The 21,666-nt window shown below is 45.4% G+C and overlaps 1 protein-coding gene across 1 annotated transcript in view; it reads right to left on the reverse strand.

Moving 5' to 3' along the window:
• Positions 1–21,666, reverse strand: part of Tgfbr3 (transforming growth factor beta receptor 3) — a 179,723-nt gene that overhangs the window by 149,841 nt on the left and 8,216 nt on the right. Inside the window, exon 2 of the mRNA XM_021210902.1 lies at positions 6,629–6,785. Within this exon, the coding sequence (XP_021066561.1) occupies positions 6,629–6,695 (67 nt within the window). The 5' untranslated portion in view covers positions 6,696–6,785. The remainder of the gene's footprint in view (positions 1–6,628; positions 6,786–21,666) is intronic.

The raw sequence follows: 21,666 nt of genomic DNA on the forward strand, positions 1-21,666 counted from the left end.
CTCAAGTCTGGCAAGAGAAGGTATTTCTCACTCTGTTGTGAAGCTTTAAGACTACAACCCAACCTTTGATCCTTTTGGTTGCTGTTGGTTATTTCTAAATTTGTTGTTGTTGTTGTTGTTGTTGTTTTGTGGTCGCCTTGGGTTAGATAGTTGACTGTTCCCCATTCTGAAATCCATGACCCATTGATGCAAAACCTACAGCATTTAGAGGATAAATGGGTAAAGAAAATGAGGCACATGACCTAGTGGAGGACCACACAGCCCCCCAGCCTCAAAGAAAGAAATCCCCTCAGACCTACAGCACAGATAAGACTGGAGGGTGTTAAGTGAAATAAGCAAGACAGGAAATGACAGACACTGCATGATCTCACCTTTTAGGTTCATGCGCAGAACCTAAAAGGATCAAACACATAGAAACAAGAATCAGATACATAGAAACAGAGAATCAAACCCTGGTTGCCTGAGGCTGAGATGGAGGGGGTGGGGACTGTGGAGAGATTAGTCAAATGATTAAAAAGTCTTGGGAGGAAAAGGCTTGAGATCTCCAAAGTATCAGTGATAATGTACTAAGGATATGAAATGCTGAGGAGGAGCCAGGAATACTCCACCCAGGCAGCTGAGGCTCTTGCTGCCCGACCAGACAATCCGAGTCTGGTCCCTAGAATTCATTTGATAGAAAATGAGAACCAATTCCTGAAAGTTGTCTACAGATCACAGTGAACTGTGCACGTACACACATGTTCTCGCACGCAGACACACACACACACATTTAATAATTTTTTTAATTGCTGAGAGTAAGTTCTAAGTGTTCTTACGACAAACAAAAGTGGTAAATATAGGGCCCAGCGAGATGGCTCGGTGGGTAGAGGCACTTGCTGCCAAGCCTAATGAAACAACTTCTATCTCCAGGTAGCATAGGATGGGAGGAAAGACCTGGATCTCACAAGCTGTCCACTGACCTTCACACACCAATCATGGCCTGTATACCCATACACAGTAATAGATAAATTAGGCTTTCAAAAGGGAGAGGTGGCCAAAAAAACAAAAACAACAACAACAAAAAAAAAAAAAAAAAAAGGGAGAGGTGATTCAAATACTAAATATGCCACCTCCTAATATAAACACACATAATATTTATATATTAAAATGTCATATTGGACCCCACAAACCTATCTTTATTGTCAATTAAAAACTAAATTGAGTATCAATGTCTTTGGGACAGCATACTCTGCTTTTCTTGGTTTTGCTAGGTTTTTTAGGGTTTGTTGTTGTTTGAAATGGTATCATGTAGTCAGCTAACCTTAGCCTTGAATTTGTCATAGTTGATCCATTTATAACATGGGTTAAAATATTGGCCATAGAGGCTGTGGCAAAGACAGCAGCAGTTATAAATGCTGAATGCCAAGATCATACATTTTCTGTAAGGATTAAATGAACAGATCTATGTCTTGGGCCCAGGAAAGCAGCAGGCTTCAGTTAGAAGTGAAGTGCCGTGTGTGTGTGTGTGTGTGTGTGTGTGTGTGTGTGTGTGTGTGTGTTAAGAGGGAGGGGCACTGTAACACATGGTATCACAGGTTGTCTGTGTAAGGACGTTTGAGTTCTAGTTGTACCAAGAACTGAATCAGTCTTTCTAAATCACTCAGTCTAAGCCCCAACATTCTCACTTTAGAAATGAAGAGACCAAGACCTACACATCTGAGGCTGCTGGGGGTTCCAACGAAATGGGAGGTACAGACATCATCCTGAAAAAAAAAAAAACCTGGCAGCTACCAGGAGGGTCTAATTATTAGTTTAGATGCTCTCCAAGCTCTAGCTTGGCCCAGCTAGTATCTCAGCTTGCTGTCTGTCACCAGGATACCAGACTTCAAAGCTTGCTCAGCAGGAAAGCAGTTTAGATGAAAACCATCTCCGCTTCCCTGTGGACTCCACCTGGGATTCCAGGTGCATCCAAATGGAAATGAGAAGGGTGTGTCCAGGTCGTGGGTGAGCTTCCAAGAGGACACACCTGGACACCACAGCAAGTCTGGAATGAAGAAGGCCCAGGCACCACAGCAGGGGAGGCTTTGCAGAACTCACCTCTAAGACCTCCCCTGACCTGGCACACGCCTGTCAGCAGACACAGCCACAGCCCTGTCTTCTAGTCAAACTAATTTCCCTAAATTCTCTCTGCATGCCTTTTTCTCAATACTAGGACAGGGGAAACACAGTCATGCTGGTCACTGGCAGACCTTAGAGGTAACAACCACTATTTCTTTTAGAGATGTGTAGTAGTCTTTAAAATGAAAGCAGACTTGAGCTTGTGCGACAAGCATTAGTTTTCAAGCTTCTTGCTTTCCCGATGTTAGATCACAGGATCTACAATAAGGGGCCAGCCGACAGCCTGCAGTAATGTCTAATCAAAAGGCACCCTGCTTCCTACATGGTATACCTTTCAAGAACAGAGCCCTCACTCCCACAATGCCATGTAATACTGAGTAGAGAAAGACTTGGGGGGTTAAAAGATGGATAGGTTTTTCCAAACCAGTTGGTAACCTGGGTCATGGCTGGCTGCCACTTGCCTGCTGCAGCTTGCCCTTCCCCAACACAAGCAGAGAGGGAAGGATTTCTACGGAAGGGACTGCCAAGCCCATGGGATGAGCACACAAGCCCTGCTGTGCCTTGCATGCTTGCCCTGCCCATGAAAAGCCCCTACAAGCCGATTTCTACCACCATCATCCCGTCTGCTCCCCAGTAGTCTTGGGATATGGCCATGAGGTCCTTTGTGTGAAATGAAAATGAAGACAAACAAGGTCATTATGTCTCTCTGGGCACATGCCACTCGGGTACCACTCACGTGGTACTTAATCAAGCTAAGAGTTTCATTCATTCCACATGTGGGCTCTCCTCCTCGGGCACCCCAATAGGGCAGCAATGGCCTGCATTTCACTGCCAAATACCTAGGCTCAAGTGCCTAGTTTCCCACCTGGAAGTCACAGGGCTTTGCACAAGTCATTACCTAAGCCGAGGCTTGGTTTCTTATTTGAAGATGATCATGGGTTAAGTTGTCTTAATAGCACACACACACAGAGGCACACACACACACAGACACACAGACACACAGACACACACACACACACACACACACACACTAGCCTGCAGCCCTCCTGCCTGGAAACCGGCTGTATTCTCAGCTTCATGGAGAGGGTAGGATGTGGATGTGCTTAGCGTAAGCAAGTTATGCCTATCACCTCAGAGGACTGACGGACAGCAGGTCCAAAGCACAAAGCTCTGCCCTGATAGTGTCCCCAGAGTCCTCTCCCCTCCTCCTCTCCCACATGAGCCTTGCTTTATCCCCATAAAATTTTCCGAGAGTCTTCTCGCCAGAAGACAGAGGCCATGCTCAGGGAAAACCCATCATCACGTTCTCAAGCACCTTTCAGGCAGGGCACCGTGGTCCACACCGCCAATCCCAACACTCAGGTGACAGAGACCTGCAGATCTCTGTGAGTTTGAGGCCTGCCTGGTCTAATACAGTGAGTTCCAGGACAGCCAAAGCTTTCAAAGTAAGACTGTTTCAAAACAGTAGCAACAAAAGGACGCCAAACCAAAGCAAATTCTCTCAACATTCTCTTAATATAGGAACAAAAAGGCTCAGTCACCAAATTTAATCTATGTACCACTAACTCTGCTGCTCCTTAGCCGGTGGCCCTTGAAGGAACAGCTAGTATTTCTGCAGCTCTGTTCCCTCACCTAAGAATTATGGATAATCACAGTATTCACATTGTTCTGGAGATGAAATGATGTCATATGTAAGAAGCAATGAGGGGTGGGGCTTAGCATACAGTAATCACTCTCTAAGTCTTCATTATTGTGATCTTCTTGAAGTTCAACTCAGCCAGAATACCCCAAGAAACATTTGGGGAAGTAAACTGAGTGGGGGCTGGTATGTGGCCCAGGCAGTGCTTGTCTAACATGTGGGCAGTCCCCAAGCATCATATAAACCTGCCATAAGGACACACGCCAATAATTTCAACACTCTAAAGCCAGAGGCACGAAGATCAGCCGTTCAAGGTCATCCTCAGCTGCTGGCAAACTTGAGGGACAGAGAAGGAAGCTGGCAAGCATCGGCACAGGCAAGAACTATTTCTCCTCCATTCATTCACCCTTAGTGGGTTGCACAAAATGACACCAGCTAATGAACTTCTATACTTAAAAAGCCTTCCTATGGGTTAACGCCCCGTCAGTAAAATGTTTGTCTTGCAAGCATGATGACCTGAATTCAATCCCCAGACTGTCCCCAGAACCCACATTTTAAAAGCCAAGTGTGACTTGGCTATAATCTCACCAATGTCAAGTAAGAGTCAGGTGGGTGGGGGTGGGGGTGCGGGTGGGGGCTGAAGAGATGGCTCAGTGGTTAAGAGCACTGACTGCTCTTCCAGGGGTCCTGAGTTCAAATCCCAACAACCACATGGTGGCTCACAAACATCTGTAATGGGGTCTTGTGCCCTCTTCTGGTGTGTCTGAAGAGAGCATTGGTGGTGTACTCATATGCATTAAATAAATAAATAAATAATCTTAAAAAAAAAAAAAAAAAAAGAGTCAGATGGGTGCCCTGGGTTCACTTGGATTGCCAATCTACCTACTTGGTGAGTTCTGGACCACTGCGAGACCTGTCTCGGCAAAAGGGCATGGAGCCTAAGAAGAGACACCTGAATTGTCCTCTGGCCTAAATACACACATACATGCTCATGCACGCTCATACATGCACGTTCATGCACACACAAACACACACACACACACAATAAAAACAAAAGAGGCAGCTGCCCCTTTGCTTTCCTACCAGGTGCCCTGTGAGTCTACAAAATCTGTGGCTCTATTGTATTTTCTACTTTTGCAAAACTTTGGATATATATGAGACTAAGAGTATATATTTCTTCTTTTTCTTTCTCCCCCACCCCACCCCCTTATGTTCTGAAAGAGAAAGGAAGGTGTTTGGCAAGACTGATTCACTATCAAAACTATCAAGGCTGCACAAGCCATCGCGCTCGCAGCTTTCCCATGAAGCGGCTCTCCGTGACGTGACATCAGTAAGAGCAGAACCCCTGTGTGAAGACCCCAGGCATGGTTCGACACCTTATCACAGCAAGTGTGCCTCCTCTCGGCCACTGCTTGATCCATTTTAACATTAAGACTCATTTTTGCTGAGCACGCTGGCATATATCTTGAATCCTTCTGCTCAGGAGGCAGAGGTAGGTGGGATCTGTGTGTTCCAGGATAGTCTGGGCAACATAGAGAGCCCCTATCTCAAAAAATAATAATAATAATAAAAAGAAAAGAAAAGAAAGAGAAAGAAACAAAAGATCCATTTTATTGCATACTCTGAAAGGCAAACAACTCTTCAACAGTGACACAAAATGAAACTGCTGACAGAGAGCCGCACAGACAGAGTGGGCAGTTCAAGTTCACACACTGGCATTTAAAACAACAACAGAAAGAAGGGGAAAAAAAAAACAATAAAAAACATTAAGAACTTTCTTTCAAAATGTCTACAGTGGTTGGGGGTAGCATTCTGATCTCTAGTCTCACACATCCTTCTACCAACTGGCCTTCCCACAGTCTGTCTGCACAGTCCCTGCCTGCCTCCGGAAGCATCCGTGGTCAGATGTTATCTTCCACCCACCGCACAAAATGCAAAATGTAAAAATCTGGATCCTCTACACAACTTCGTGTAAATGATCTATGTGTCTCCATATCTCGTTTTATCTCCTACAAAATGGCACACCTCGCTCAGAGTTTTGATTACCAGAGCTTATTGAACTATTTTGTTCACGTTTACATATGATATATACCAGAGACTGGAGTGCACGTTTAGGTCGGTGCTGCTCTTGTTGAGAACTGCCTGTTTCCAGAACTGATACAATGAATTGCTTTTATATAGCTCATTACAGAACAAGTGCACACGATGATAAAATAGGGCAAATTAACCTTCCAAACGTGTTAAATGATGATACCCAACACTCCCCCAAAGCGTCGCCCTTACATTCTGACAGTCTCTGGGAAACATAAACTAGTTCTCGTTCTCTCGTTCTCTCTCTCTCTCTCTCTCTCTCTCTCTCTCTCTCTCTCTCTCTCTCTCCTTCAGTGACGAAGCTGGTACTGACAGCCTACTTCTCAGACCCTCTCTCTGTGTCTTAAAACATGCTTATTAATATGTCTGAAGCAGATGAAACTAGACGCCTCCCTTCCTCAAATCTCATGATAAGGATGTTACCACTATATCAAAAGATCTATTTATTTTATAAAAAATATTCTTTAAGAGAATAAAAAGGCCCTTACAATTCTTATTTTGCTATTAACTATGCCTGTAACAAAATTCAAATGGGGCTCCTTGTTGTCTGCCTACCTCAATAGAGGTTAGCTGGGTCCCGTGTCATGACATTAGAATGTCTAGCCCCAGCCTAGTAGTAAACTACAACACAGGCAAACATATTATGCATCAGTATGATAGTCAAATATTTTATTTACCTAAAGAACATAAATATTCACATTTTACATAAGATAATATGGGTTAAATATTTATAGCCAAAGAGACTGAGGGGGGAAGGAAATTCAAGAGGTTAAGAATCTCCCAATTCAGAAGGTGCATTACCTGCAGTGGCCAGGCAGGCGCTCATCAGGACAAACACAGGGACCACATGGTGGGATGTCACTGCCATCTCTCCAACAGCCTTTGGTTCTTCAGATGGAAGGCAAGAGTGGCAAGTTGGGTGTGGCCTTAAGATCCTTCTCTGCAATGGTCAACTTGTCTAGAAAAATAAACAAATTTCAGTAAGAAAACACAGTGTTGAAATTTCACGAGTGAGCACACATATCATATGTAAAAAGTTAAATGGAGAATTTCTGAAAAGTATTGAAGAGAAACAATTTGTCCTGAAAAAGACCANGGCAGCCCTCAGACAAATTAGGGCGGACGGTGACTATTAACAAAGACTCTTATGGAGAGTAGTTTTAAAAGTGACATGCTTATACTTCACATTCTAAACATGAGGCAGGGGCTCACTATGTTTCCCAGGCTAGCCCCACATTCTTGGGTCCAAGTCCCTCCTGCTTCAACCTCCCTGAACGGCTAGCATCACAGGAATGTACCAACACACTCAAGTGGATTTTTGGTTCTGTGTGGAGTTTTTAGGACCATGACAGACATGCCAGGCAGATGCCTGTCATATCAGCAGTAACAATGTGCACCGTCAGGGACACTGGACATGCAGTTCCAAGAGCCAGCAACTGAGCCTCACTATGGCAAGGTTACCACTAAGATCAACTTCAATTGTACTGAGAGTCGATCTGCAGAGAGAAAACAAAAACAAAAAATGAACAGAAAGAACAAAGCCCATATTTCACCTCTTCACCAATATTAAAAAGGAGAAAAGGTTTTGCTGCCTCTCTGCCACATAGAAGAAAAACTCTCAGTCCTGGGCCATGTGATCCAGAAGCCTCTTTTTCTAACCATTTCTGGTTCCTGTCTAGAGCTCTGTCAAGGTTGTATTGCTGTTGCTTTCTCTCTCTCTCTCTCTCTGTGTGTGTGTGTGTGTGTATGTGTGTGTGTGTGTGTATGTGTGTGTGTGTGTGTGTCTGGGTCAGTGTGTGAATGTGGTTTGTTTGAGGCAAGGTCTCACTGTGTAGTCCTGGTAGGCCTGTACTCACAGAGATCCACCTGCCTCTGACCCCTGAGTTCTGGAATTAAGGTGTGGCCACCATCCAGCTAAGTTTGTGATTGATGTGTGTATGGGGGCGGGGAGGGTTGTTACTTTGTTTGAGACAGTTGAAATATATGTATGTATGCGTGTAAGAGAGACAGAGATGCAGAGGGAGAAAGAGAGACGGAGAGAGGCACACAGAGAAACACACACACACAGAGAGGAGAGAGAGAGAGAGAGAGAGAGAGAGAGAGAGAGAGAGCGCACCCAGGTTTAGAAGGTGCCACACGTATGACACACTATCAACCAATAAATATCAGCTATTCTGACCACTACCACATCCTCTTTGAGGCCTCGCTGATGACTGAAAAGATCAGAGTGTGGTCGGTCACCCTGTAATTCTTAGCTCCTGCCCAACAAGTTTTGTTTATTGCCACAGGGAGAAAGAAGCCAAGGTCAAGGGAGAACAAAGTTACCAGCAATGCTGACAAGTTAGAAAACTTATTGGAAAACCACGAAATTTACTTCAGCTAACCCCTGGAAGCCTCACCTTTCTCTCACCACAGACAAACGGGAAGATCCGTTTGCTTAAGAACTCAACGACAACACTGAGAGTTTGTCTCCAGGTTTTCCTCTTCAAAAATTAGATTTCCTAAATGGGTTAATAAACCGGAGAGTTTGTTTCCAGTTTTTTTCTTCAAAAATTAGATTTCCTAAACAGGTTAATAAAGAGAAATCTCTCTGAAAGAATATACCATTTCAACAAACACCAACAGAAATTTTACTAAAGCAAAAACCCATAAGGAGGCCTCAGAAGATGGTTTACAGGAGGGTTTTATGGAGCAAATAACCACAGGCAGCCCAGGGCACGTGTCACCTCTGCTCACATCTGCACAGGGCCTGTGGGGCTGCGCCGCAGTAATCCAGGAGCTTACACCAGTTCTGAAGGAACCATGGAAAGAAAGGCAAATGGTCCTATTAAAAAATACGGCCTGCAAATTGCTGACAAGAATATTGGGCAATTATATAATTATTATATAATCGAGCCAAGCTAAACAGTTTGATGCCCAAAGGCAACCACTGCAAGTTCACTCCGGATCTCGAGACATCTCTGAGGAAGTGCAGGACAAGTTGAGACTCCACACAGCTGCGGTGAACAAAGACGGAGCTTCTTTGAGCTGAAGCCCCTCTTTATGAGAACTTGTTGGAAAAGAAAGCAAAGGGGTTTTGTGTAATCTCCCCGGTGTGCTGACAGAGGTCTAGGGCCTGGGAGGACAGAGGGAATCCCAGGGGTCCCACCTGGCTGATCTCCAGCCAAGACTACAGATCAGAGCTGTGGCATGACTCAGGGATTCAGCCCCTCAGCTGAATGCTGAGTGGAGCCAGGCTTCCATAATTCTGTAGCTCTGAAATAAAACCAGAAAACACAAACTCCTCTTTTCCATGAGGTTCTGTCATAGTCACTTAGCTGCTGAGCCTCCTTGACATCATCGAATCTCTTTGAGCTCATGAGCTGTATGGGTGCATGAGTAGATCCACTGAGACCCTGGAACAGTCTGGAGGCTACTGCAGTGATCTCTTTGCTCACCATCCAAAGCTTCAAAGCAGTGTGCTTCACCGAGAGGGGATGTGAGCGTTTAGCACTGCAAGTTAGCCGAAGAAAACGGGGAGAGTCGCAGGTTAAAAACACAGAAGAATGTACCGCTAAGTCTGCTGATTTCGGAGCATGCTGTGTTTACTTCTGAGACCATTAATCAGAGCTGGCTGCTGCACATTCCTAAGATCCAGCAAAGCATTTGGGTAAATACAGGGATTAGCTGAGGAAAGCTACTCAACCAAATCCTTGACAGCACCACGAATCTAGACCCACGCTCCAAAGGAGCAGCTTAGAAAAGCCTAGACTAAGTAAGGAGTGTGTGTGTGTGTGTGTGTGTGTCTGTCTGTCTGTCTGTCTGTCTGTCTGTCTGTCTGTCTGTCTGTCTGTGTGGTGTGTGTGTCTATTTGTGTGTGTCTATCTGTGTGTATCTGTGTATATGTGTGTGTGTTTATATATATTTGTGTGTGTGTGTGTGTGTGTGTGTGTACATGTGTGTATGTCCCTCTGTGTGTGTGGTGTGTCTCTGCCCATGTGTGGTGTGTGTGCATCTGTCAATCTGTGTGTGTGGTGTGTGTGTCTGTCTGTGTGTATCTGTGTATGTATATTATGTATCTATGTACATTTGTGTGGATGTATGGGGGCATGTATGACACTGTGTACATGTGTGCACAAGTGCAGTGGGCAGCCCATGAAGAGGTTGGGAAGCAACTTTGTGAAGTCGTTTCTCTTCCAGCTCTGAGTCAGTCTAAGAATCTAACTCAGTCATCAGGTGTAGGCTATGCACAGCAAGCACATTTACTGTTAGACCATCTTGATGGCCCAGGAGATTTTGTTTGTTTGTTTTATGAAGGGAAAATATTGTTTTTAAGAGGGAAATGTGGCAAAATGGATGTCTGGTAGCCAGGAAGCTATTCTTAAGATGGCTAAGTACAGGATGCCTTTCAAAGTGAGAGGTAATTCACAATTAACTTGTAACTGTTCAATTACTCAGTTAAGAAAGACAGTCTTTACATACTTGAAAGCTTGAAATACAATAAATAACTGTTTAAAGTCAGCTAGCTAGAGAGTGACTATGGCCAAAGAATGTTATATGAATATGTATAAAGGTTATTTCAAAAGAACTATTATTTCAGACCAGAGAAATGACATGGCATACTGTGGCACACATGTGCCTGCAATAATAATGATGATGATGATGATGATGATAATAATAATAATAATAGTAATAATAATGTTAAAGCATAAAAAGGAAACCATACTTTATACAACTGATCTATATTAATTTTTAAAGTTTTTAAAATAATAATAATAATAATAATAATAATAATAATAATGTTAAAGCATAAAAAGGAAACCATACTTTATACAACTGATCTATATTAATTTTTAAAGTTTTTAAAATTAGCATAAGTAACTTTTGAAGTTGGAAGCATTTGATTTCACGAATGAAGAGGGGCCCCAAACCCCAAGTTGAACACTTGCCCAAAATAATACAGTATGGTCAGGACTAGAGACAAGATCTTTTCCATGACCACTGCTCTGACCACCATCACTACTCTGTCGCAACAAGCAGGCCGCCATTCACCTCCAACATTCTGAAACAGAAGGGTGGGGCCTGCCAGTGCTGATGGCAAATACTGATACGGACCCCACACAAAACACTACTTACTGTAACTAGGACTTGAGTCTGGACAACGGGGGCAACTATGATAAACAGGCAGCCTGACGAAGACAAATTCTGGAGTTTTTCACAGCAAGGACATAGACTTGTGTGGTAATGTCTCCTGATACTGACAGGAATCAGACCTCCAGGTCATTTGAAGATCTTGTTCTCGTGAGGGCAAGAGAGCTAGCTGACTCTGTCTCCTGCTGATGGTGGCTCTGGGTGGCCCAGTGAGAGCAGTGCTGGAAAGCTTACCCCTTCCCCTTCGGTGCAGACAAGGAAGAGCTGCTACACTAACCAGCTCAGCTGCTACCCAGGCCCAGATCCAGGGCTCTGAATTGGCCCACCCAAAAGTCTCTATCATCTGTGAGCTATTGAGATGTGTGAAATCTAAATCTGTAGGATCTCCACGACACAGGGCAACAAGAAGATAGCTAGAGGAGTCTCAGTGAGGATCCAGTATTGATGGTGTCACAGAAAACGGATGCCTTGAACCAGATCAACGACTCAGAGCAATGAACATTTGCAAGTAAATATGCGTGCACAGAGGGGTGCACTTCAGAACACACTGTCACAGACTACAGCTTCCACAAAGAGCTGCTTTCTATGCATGTGTTTTTTATTTGGGGGGGGGCACTGCAAGAGCGAAGGGCGGATATGAGGGGATAGGGAGATAAACAGGGCTGGGGTTCAGAATGTGAAACTCACAAAGAATCGATAAAAAGTTTTTTAAAAGTGTGCTCAACTCTGCCCAGCAAGATCTTTTAATTTTTTTATTTTATTTATTATCAGTGTGCTTGTTTTATGTGTCTGTATGTGTGCATACATATGTGGTGTGCATATGTATGGTCTGCATGTTGTGTGCATGTATATGTGTGCATAGATGTGTGGTGTGCATATGTGTGCATGCATGTAAGTATATGTGCATGTGTGTGCATGTTGTGTGTGTGCATATGTGTGCATGCATGTGTGCAAGCATGTGTGTACATGGATATTACACTCACTCACGCAACAGTCAGAGCACAACTTGAGTCGGTTCTCTTCTTCCACCATGGGTGTCAGGGATTGAACTTGGGTTGTTAGTAGTCAGTACTTACTGGCTGAGAGAGCTCACAGAGACTGATACAGTGAGTGGAATTGCAACGGTGGAGAGTGGGGGTGGGGCGTGATTCTGTTGGTAGAAAGCTTGTTTACCTCACATAAAGTCCTACATTCCACAGTAACACATAAATCAGGCATCCTGGTTCATGCCTGAACTCACAGGATTGCAGAGGCAGAGGCAGAAGGATCAAGAAGTTCAACATCATCTGTTGCTATGTAGCAAGTTCCAGGCCAGCCTAGGCTATATGCAACCATTACTCAAAATATCAAAAAGGGAAGATTGACCTTGCCTGAACTTCAGTAATAAGTTATCCCTGAGTTTCTGATGGCTTAGAAATGAATAGATTGGGCAAAACGGCTCAGCAGGCAAAAGTACGCATGCAGTACAAACCCAGAGACCTGAATCCAATCCCTGGAATAAAAGGCGCGAGCCGACACATGGAAGCTGTTCTTTAACCTTCCACATGAATGTCACAACACAGCCACACCCGAGGTCACATGCACATACCCGAGCTTGTCCATGCATGTGCACACACATACACACACACTAAAAATTTGTTCCATCTTTGTCAGTTAGGTGATTTTCTTTTCTTTTCTTTTTGTGATAAATACACAGGTTTGAAAATGGTTCAATAAAAGCTGGCAGCACTGTTCTGACTGCTATTCAATGCTACTCAGGGAAGGCTGTGTGGATTACAACATCAGAGGGCAGCGTGGCAGCCAGGGAGGGGGACAGAGCAGGAGCTGCTGTGTCTGGTGACACTTGAGTGCCCTTTAGACCTGTATGCAGATGCCCACAGCGGATACTGCCAGGCCTCCTCCACACAGAGACGCTGGATCATTTGGGGCCCCCAGAGGGGGAGGGGAGAGGATTTAGATAAGAAATCTCTGGAATCATATCTAAGTATAGTTGATATTCAGCAAATATTTACTACCACCCTGTGCCAGGCACCGGACAAGGTGCCAAGGGTGTGGCAATATGAAGAGGAACCAAACCTCTGCCTTAGTTTGGCATTATAAAAGCAGCACCACATGCTATTTGAGACATTTAGCTTCTGGAGTGTCCTTTCTTCTGTCAGCAGACCTTTATGTACTCTTTGTGCCGCACCAGGTAATAGAAATGTGGTGGTCAAATGAGGAGCTTGCGTTTTACACTTCTGGGTTTACAGTCTGGCAAGACAGGCACATAGTCACAAATACAGAATTACACAGTACGGTAAGAAGTCCAAAGGAAGTGTTCTTAGGAAGACCCACATCGTAAAAGGTCAGGCACAGAGAAACCTGGGTGAGTGTCAATCCTTCATGGTCAAAGGGTCATGAACTTGAAGCAGCCAATCAGGTCACAGTTAAGAGCAAAGTTGAGAAGACCAAATGGAAGCTCACTGGCCTGGCCTGGCTTGGCTTGGCTTGGCTTATACTGTAGGGGTTGGGGTATGATGTAGTGCCACCCAAAATTCAGATGGGTCTTCCCACCTGAACAGGGGCTGCAGGAGAGTGGGAGGTCAGGTAACTAGTGACCAGGAGCCAGGGGCCCACAGGGCTGTGGGCTGGGTCATGTGTGAGAGAGATGGAAGCTCCTGTCCACGTTAGGGGCCAACAACAGAAAAGCTCCAGAACGCCAAGGCTCTGCTAATTTCTCCAGGTCTGATCAAGGGGCTAACCAGGCACACCTAGGGTCTCAAGGATGAAATGCAGTTCAGTCTCATAAAAAGCGCTAGGACAGTGTTGATGTTCTTATAGCCAGGAGAGAGGGTAGGCCAGGCAGGAAAGTTTCCATGTAGCTCCTGCTGGCTTAAAACTTCTGGGAAAGCCAAGGATGATCTTTTTTTTTTTTTAAGATTTATTTATTTTATGTATGTGAGTACACTGTAGCTGTACAGATGGTTGTGAGCCTTCATGTGGTTGTTGGGAGCTGAATTTTTAGGACCTCTGTTCACTCTGGTCAACTCGGCTTGCTCAGTCCCTGCTTGCTCTGGCCCAAAGATTTCTTTATTATTATACATAAGTACACTGTAGCTGACTTCAGACACACCAGAAGAGGGCATCAGATCTCTTTATGGGTGGTTGTGAGTCACCATGTGGTTGCTGGAATTTGAACTCAGGACCTTTGGAAGAGTAGTCAGTGCTCTTAACCACTGAGCCATCTTGCCAGCTCAGCCAAGGATGCTCTTGAACTCCTGATCCCTCTGCTTCTACTTCCCAAGCGCTGGAAGGACAGGCGCTCTAAGGGAGCTTGATGTGAGTAGGGGAGACAGAGACTGAGGTTAAACCTCTCTGAGGCTCCCCTGCCTCTGGTATCCATGGGCACCTTCACTCAGGGGCACATACCCACACAGAGACATGCACGTACACTTAATTTTAAAGTAAAAATAAAACATTTTAAAGAATGCTTTCAAGATAAGATATGAGTCTTGAGTCTATAAGATAGCTCAACAGGTAGAGATGCTTCTACAGTCTAAAGGCCTGAATTTGATCCCCAGATCCCACAAGGTAGCAGAGAAGAACCATATCCTCAAAGTGCCCTCTGACCTCCACGTGGTTGCTATGGGCATGCTTGCACACACACACACACACACACACACACACACACACACACACACACTATAAATAAAGCAAACAAAACAGCCCCGAGCCAGGTGTGATGGGTAACATCTGTAATCCCAGCATTCAAGAGATGACATAGAAAAACTACCACAAATTCAAGACCAGCCTGAAATATGCTGCAGTTTCCAGGCCAGCAAGAGCTATATAGGGAGACGTTTTCTCAAAACCAGAGGGGGGGGAGACATGAGCCCTAGCAAGTGTCATAACTGCTTGCAAAGCTGTTCCCCACAGAGAGAAGTTGCCTGGACTCTGCGGGCTAAGGTCAGGATCTAGCCGCACACCCCTCCTCTTCTGCCTGCTGGGTCCCAAATCTGCAGAGGTTTACACAGGAGATTGTGGAATTCGGCCTGGCGGGCCAGTAAGCCAACCAAACTATTCAGAACCAGGAGCCAGGTGTCATGGAGAGGGTTTCAGTCATGAAGGTGCAAGGATTCCAGCAGGGTTCTGTTGAATAAGCAGTGGCAGGAGCGGGGCTCTAGGTCACTGGGATAAAACACTGACTGAAAGCAACTTGAGAAGGAATTGGCTTATTTGACTTTCAGGTTTCAGTCCATCACGGAGGCAAACAAAGGTAGGAACTCTAGGCACACTATGGTATACTATAGGAAATTTATGGAAGGTCAGGAATTTGTTGGAACATTTTTAGTAACAAATGACAGGCAAGCAAGAGGCAGATACAAGGAAGAGCCCTGAGCATGCGCACGCAGGAGGCAAGAGCTCTGCCACCCAAAGGCCTTCTAGGCCTTCACTTTGTTCATCTTTAATATGAATAGATTAAAAAATTGTTTTTCTTCCATGCCTTCCACACAGTTGTCATCTGAATGGACAGTGATGAGAGTCTCTCATAGTAAATGAGCTACCATCAATTCCTGTGGAAGCTTCAAATGCCTCACTGTGCAAGGTCTGGCAGGAACGGAGAGAACCCAGAACACACTGTCCAAGGAGAACATTCAACCTCACAGCACAGCAGTAAAGAGAACACTCAGATTACGCTCGCAAATTTTTCTCTGGAACTTACGGGAACAAAAATGCAGTATGCTCTCAGCAATGCAAGCATTTAACTCCACCTTCTGTCAGGACTGTTCATTTTATTTATTACACACACACACAGAGAGAGAGAGAGAGAGAGAGAGAGAGAGAGAGAGATGTATGCAAGTTTAGATTCACTTTTTTTATTAAAACCTAACATTTTGTGCTAGTCTTCAAAGTCTGAGACCTCATTTCTCTCTCCCCATTCTAAAACCCACTTATGATTAATCCCAGCCTTGATGGTCGTTGTGTAATGTGCTCCGTGTTACCCACTCTGAGCCAGCGGAGGAGGTTAGCAACGGGTATATCCACATCAGTCTCTTACAGATAGGCAGGCCGAGAATTCAGAAGGCTCCATGACTGGCCCTCCGTTGCCTTCCTCCCAGGCTGTGTTCTAACTGCTGTGACCGTTTGAATGTGCAAACCTTATCCCCTTCCGAGGAGAATTCGGCACCTGGCTTTCGTCTCTGACACCATACAGCATCTCAGTGACCAGCTACAGAGCACCTGCTGTATGGTCCATGATTTCTCATTTAATCCTCTCAACCACCCACAGAGATGGGTGCTTCCTTTAAGTTGCTAAGCAACGCCAAGGTCACCAACTAAGAAGCCCTGGACCAGGATTTGAGCCCAAGTCTGTTTAATTCCACAGTCCATGCTTTTAGCCACTATAAACAGGGTCTCTGCCAGAAATAGCTAACAACCAAGAAAAAAAATAGAAAAAGAAAAGAAAGTGGCTGTGCACATTCCTACATCACTGTGGGCATTGGATGGGGACAAGGAGACAGCTCCTAGCTGATGAGGGCTGACATAGTCACAAGTTACTTTGTTTTGAAATCAGTATGGCAAAGTTTGTCCCTTCATTCATTAACTCAACAAAAATTTAGAAATAACTATTGTGTGTTAGACACTTGGGGAGCTAAAGACAAGTTAGTGGCTACCATTCATCCATGTCATGGAGCCTGGCTTCCAGTGGGGATTTGGAAAACAGCTGGTTTGGTGATGCTCAGTCTGTGCTAGAGTAGTCAGGGAAGACCTCCCAGCAGAGGAGAAAGAAACACTGTAACAAGAAAAAGCCAACCGCGTAGTGAGAGAAGCAGACGGGGAGGCCCCAAGTGAAGTGAAGCATGGGATCATGACTCAACCACAGTACAACGTAGAGGAAGTGTGGTCCCCTCCGCCCCTGGTGATCAGGGTTCAAACCTGACCTGTAAGGTGGGGTGTTAATTCTAAATCCCTTCCAGGGCTGTTATGAGGAATGGATGAATGAATGAATGAATGAATGAAATATAATGTAAGTACAGAATACCTAGAATGCTGTCAGGTGACTAGGACCCCCCTCAACTAGCCACTGGTAGCTCTATCATTTTATTTCATATCACATATGATATAAATATATCATATTGACATATATATGATGTCACACATATTTTATTTCTAACCTGATCATCTTTAATCCCAGGGTTAGATTATAATGCTGACTTTATAATAGCGTCTTTGTTTGTTTGTTTGTTTTAAAGATGTATTTATTATTATATGTAAGTACACTGTAGCTGTCTTTAGACACACCAGAAGATGGTGTCAGATCTCATTACAGATGTTTGTGAGCAACCATGTGGTTACTGGGATTTGAACTCAGGACCTTCAGAAGAGCAGTCAGTACTCTTACCTGCTGAACCATCTCACCACCCCCATAATGGCTTCTTTGAAGCCTTAGACTTCCTGTCCTGAGAAGATCAAATTGATATTCTCTCAATAGGCACAATGACTCTGGCCACACTCTTTGACCCACATACCCTGGGCTCCAAAATCCTGACTCTTCAGCAGGAAAACTCCTGGCCCTTAGGATTAAGTGACTGCTTCGTGAAGTTTCCACCCATCACTAGCATCACAGACAGAAGCAAGAACTAGCTTCACCAACAGTCCTTGAGTCTGAGAAGGGTTAAAACTCCACTTCATCTTAAAGTTGGGCTGCAGGTGAGATGGATCAGTGGGAAGGGATGCTTGCTGCATAGCCTGCCAACCTGAGCTGGATCACAGAGCACACAGGATAGGAGAATATGGACTTCTACAAAGTTGCTTTCTGAACCCCACACGTGCGCATGTGTGCACGCACACAAATAAAACACAATAAAAATTAATCTTTAAAAATATTCTTAACTACGATGGTAAAAACCTGGGTATGATGGTGCACACCTGTAATCCCAGCACTCAGGAGGTGGATGTAGGAGGGTCTTGAGTTTGAGGCTAGCCTAGACTACATGAGACCATCCCAAAATAATAAATAAAGATAGTAATGTAATTTCCTCCCATGTCCTTCTTGCCTGAAGTGGAACATTTCTTTTCAAAGAAAATAGGACAAAGAAGAAGGGGGGGGGGGAACCAAACCATTCAAAAGACACGAGGCCTGGCAGACTCCAGAGTACTGTAGCACAGGCAGGCCCTAAGCAGGGCCGATCTGGAAGGTTCAGTGAGCTGCCAACAGGATGAGCTCAGAGCCAAAGGAGGATGTAGGGGCACAGCGAGAGCTGCCTTCTGCTCTGCACGCCCTCTCCCCAAACCCCTTCCTCTGCTGCCAGGTTTATTTTTCATCTTTTTAGCAGGACGGGTTAAAGGGCAAACCACAGGCAGAGAGAAACCACAAGCCCGTGCCTGCTGGAGGTAAAATGGGAATCTCCCAAACCACTTGTAAGGCTGGGAGAGCGGCCAGTGACCCAGCCCAGCCTGTCTTCAATGAAGCAGTGAAAATTCAGGTTCTCTACCTCCCTGCAGAAGAGATACCTGAGTGTATGCTGAACTGAAGCTATCAAACCCTCCCAGGTCTTGCTTCTTCTGATTCGTTTATGCACTCAACAAACACTACAGTTCCGAGGGACTTGCTCCACACCAGCTATTGCCTCCAATATGGGGATACAAGGCATAAAACGTGCAAGTTCCTGCCCTGGGAGCCCTGGGGACAGCATAGGCATGACACATAACTGTATATCGGGTGGGAGTCTTAAGTTTCTTTGTTTTGACTAAGGATCTACAGGAAGTGAGCTTCAGATATTTGGAAGAACAGAATATTCTCCAAAAGACTATTTATTAAAGGCATCATGTGGAGTGGTAAAACCTTCAGGAGGCAGGTTATAGTGAGAGGCCTTTAGGCCACTGAAGACAGGCCCTTGAAGAGGTGGTGAGACCCCAGCCTTTTCTATTCCTGCCTAGACACGAGGCTGATAATTTTGCTGTCATGCTTCCCACCACATGTGCTGCCTTACAACAGGCCCACACAACAGGGACAATTCTGAACAAGACCCTCCAGTACAGTGAGCCGAGAGCAAAAATTTCTCTTTATAAGCGCTAATGACCTCGGGTATTCTGTTATGGTGATGAAAAGCTGATCGGAACCCTCAGTTTTAATCTAGGATAGTTCACAGGAAGAAAAGGTTCTTGTGAGCTAGCAAAAGAAGTCACTTTGGAGACGAACCACGTGAAGCTTCAGCAGAAGAGCTAACGACAGTGTGGTGGTCTGAATATGCTTGACCCAGGGAGTGGCACTATTAGGAGGTGTGTGTCACTGTGGAGTGGGCTTTGAGACCCTCCTCCTAGCCGCTTGCAAGACAGTCTTCTCCTGTTTGCCTTTGGAACAAGATGTAGAACCCATGCCTCCCACCATGATGATAATGGACTGATCCTCAGAACCTGTAAGCCAGCCCCAATTAAAGGTTGTCCTTTATAAGGCTTGCCTTGGTCATGGTGTCTGTTGACAGAGTAAAACTTTAAGGTAACAGAGGAGGCTGGAAGATCAGGGCCCACTGGTTATAAAAGTGTGGTTATGAAAGAAACAGGCTGTGAGCACACATGGAACACTTGGGAAACCAGAGCTGCCTCGGGTGAGCACACTGAAGCTCAAGAGAAGCAGAGGGGAAAATGGCTAAAATTGTAATAATCATACACTCTGTGCTAAGGAGAACAGGATCACAAATCTGCAAGATCCAAGAGACACAAAGTGAGATGTGCTTTTAAAGGTACCAGTGACCACGGACAAGAACTTGGAGAAAGATGCAGAAGCCACAAGAAACAGCTGGAAAATGATGGGAATCGTCAGGGTCCTGGGAAGACCTGGGAGGAAAGGGGAGGATGCTATCTGCAGAGATGCACCTGTTAGATACTCACACCACTCAAATGTCAAGGAAGCCTGTCCCTGCTTTGGACTCCCTTTGTAAACTCTGTAAACCTCAAGAAGGAAAAGGAGCCAGGGCCTGGGGAGGGGACGGAACAGGACTGGACTCCATCAGCTAGCCCCCCCACCCCGTCCTAGCCCTCCCAACTATCATAACTGTCACAAAGGTCATCTCCAGACCCTCAACAGAACCCTCCCTGGGTTATGCTAATTTAGGTGAAAAGTCTAAACAAAAGCCACCGATCCCTGAATAGGAAACCCCACCAATCCCAGAACTCCCCCAAGCTCAGGACTTGAAATCCAACCAATTCTTACCCTGGAAATCTCCACCCTAGAAGGCTCCAACCCACAAAAGCCCCCATAAAAGCTCTGCACTTTGTCCAGTTCCCTGCTGCTGTCTGCTCCCTCCCAGGAGCATAGGCAGCCAGTCCTGGATTCGTCCCTCCACATTGTCCAATAAATCTCTTTCAATGAGATTTGCTGCCGGGTGTGATTCTCTCATCAGAAGAAGACAAGCAATAAAGAAAACGAGAGAAGACCGAGCAGACTGAGGCCCCTGAGCTCCTCAGCTCAGCTGGGGATACCTTCCCTGGGGAGTTGCAACATGCTGAGGAGGCTTCCTCCCTGAACTGTGTGGTTCTTGAGCTCCCATGTTGCAGGACACCCTTCCATTGGGACACAGTCCCACCTCAGAGCTGTGTGGTTCCTGGCCTTCCAAGGCCCAGAACACCTTCCCATCCAAGCAGAAAGACCAACAGTGCTGAACTCAGACCACATCGATGCACAGGGGACAGCAGCAAGGATGGCATGAAAAGTGAAGAGAACTGTGGGCTGCAGGGTATATAGGACGTTAGAAGGTGTGCTTAATTTAATGGGACGACCTGTTTGAACCACATGAGGCTACCTACGGACTGCCGTGAATATTGCTCTAAAATAGAAAACTAGAAGTTTCTAGAATGGATATGGTCATTGACTATATGTAGGCCGAGAAGAAAGACGGGCAGGGAAAGTGTTAACAGTGTGGATGTCCCCCACCGGAACCTACATTGAAATTTAATATCCTTTATGAAGGAGCCAGAGGACTGAGCTGGACCCAGCTGTGGTGCCTGGAGGCAAGGCCACTGTGAGATGGCAATTAAGGTTTGGTGCTGTCATAAGGCTAGGGCCCTGAGGAGGTACCTGAGCTAGGATGCTGTCTCCCCCTATGTTATCTGAGAACTCCTCGGCAGAGCCCCTCTACCACCAGCAGCAACAAGTACCTCACAGGCTCAGTCTCCCAGCCTTTATTCTGTATAAATCGCTCAGTCTGGGCTAATTCTGTGGTAGCAACAGAAAGTGGGCTAACATAAATGCCAACAAACAGGGACTCGATATTGAACAGGAAGCCTGCAGAGATGTCAGGAACTTGACAGAACTACTTCTAAGAAAACCACAGGAATAGAACAGGGACAGAGGGCTGGAATGAAGCAGCCGGTTGGGGAGATTCTGTTCGCCCTCTGTTGGGAAGGTTATCTTCTTAGACATCTGGGCCTCTAGTACCTGCAACCAGCAGCAGGCACCTCAAAAGGCTAGCCTTTGGGCTTGGGGTGCAGCTCAGTTGGTAGAGTGCTTGCCTTGCACAATCAAAGCCCAGTTCAAGCCCCAGCACTGCATAAACCAAACATGGTAGGCATACCCATAATCCTAATTTCTGGGACCATCAGAAGATTAAGGTCACCCTTAAAACTACAAGTTTGAGGTCAGCCTGGGCATATGACATCCCATCGAGAGAGAGAGAGAGAGAGAGAGAGAGAGAGAGAGAGAGAGAGAGAGAGAGAGAGAGAGAGAGAGA

Source organism: Mus pahari, chromosome 13, assembly GCF_900095145.1.
Source record: "Mus pahari chromosome 13, PAHARI_EIJ_v1.1, whole genome shotgun sequence".
In the NCBI taxonomy this organism is placed as follows: Eukaryota; Metazoa; Chordata; class Mammalia; order Rodentia; family Muridae; genus Mus; species Mus pahari.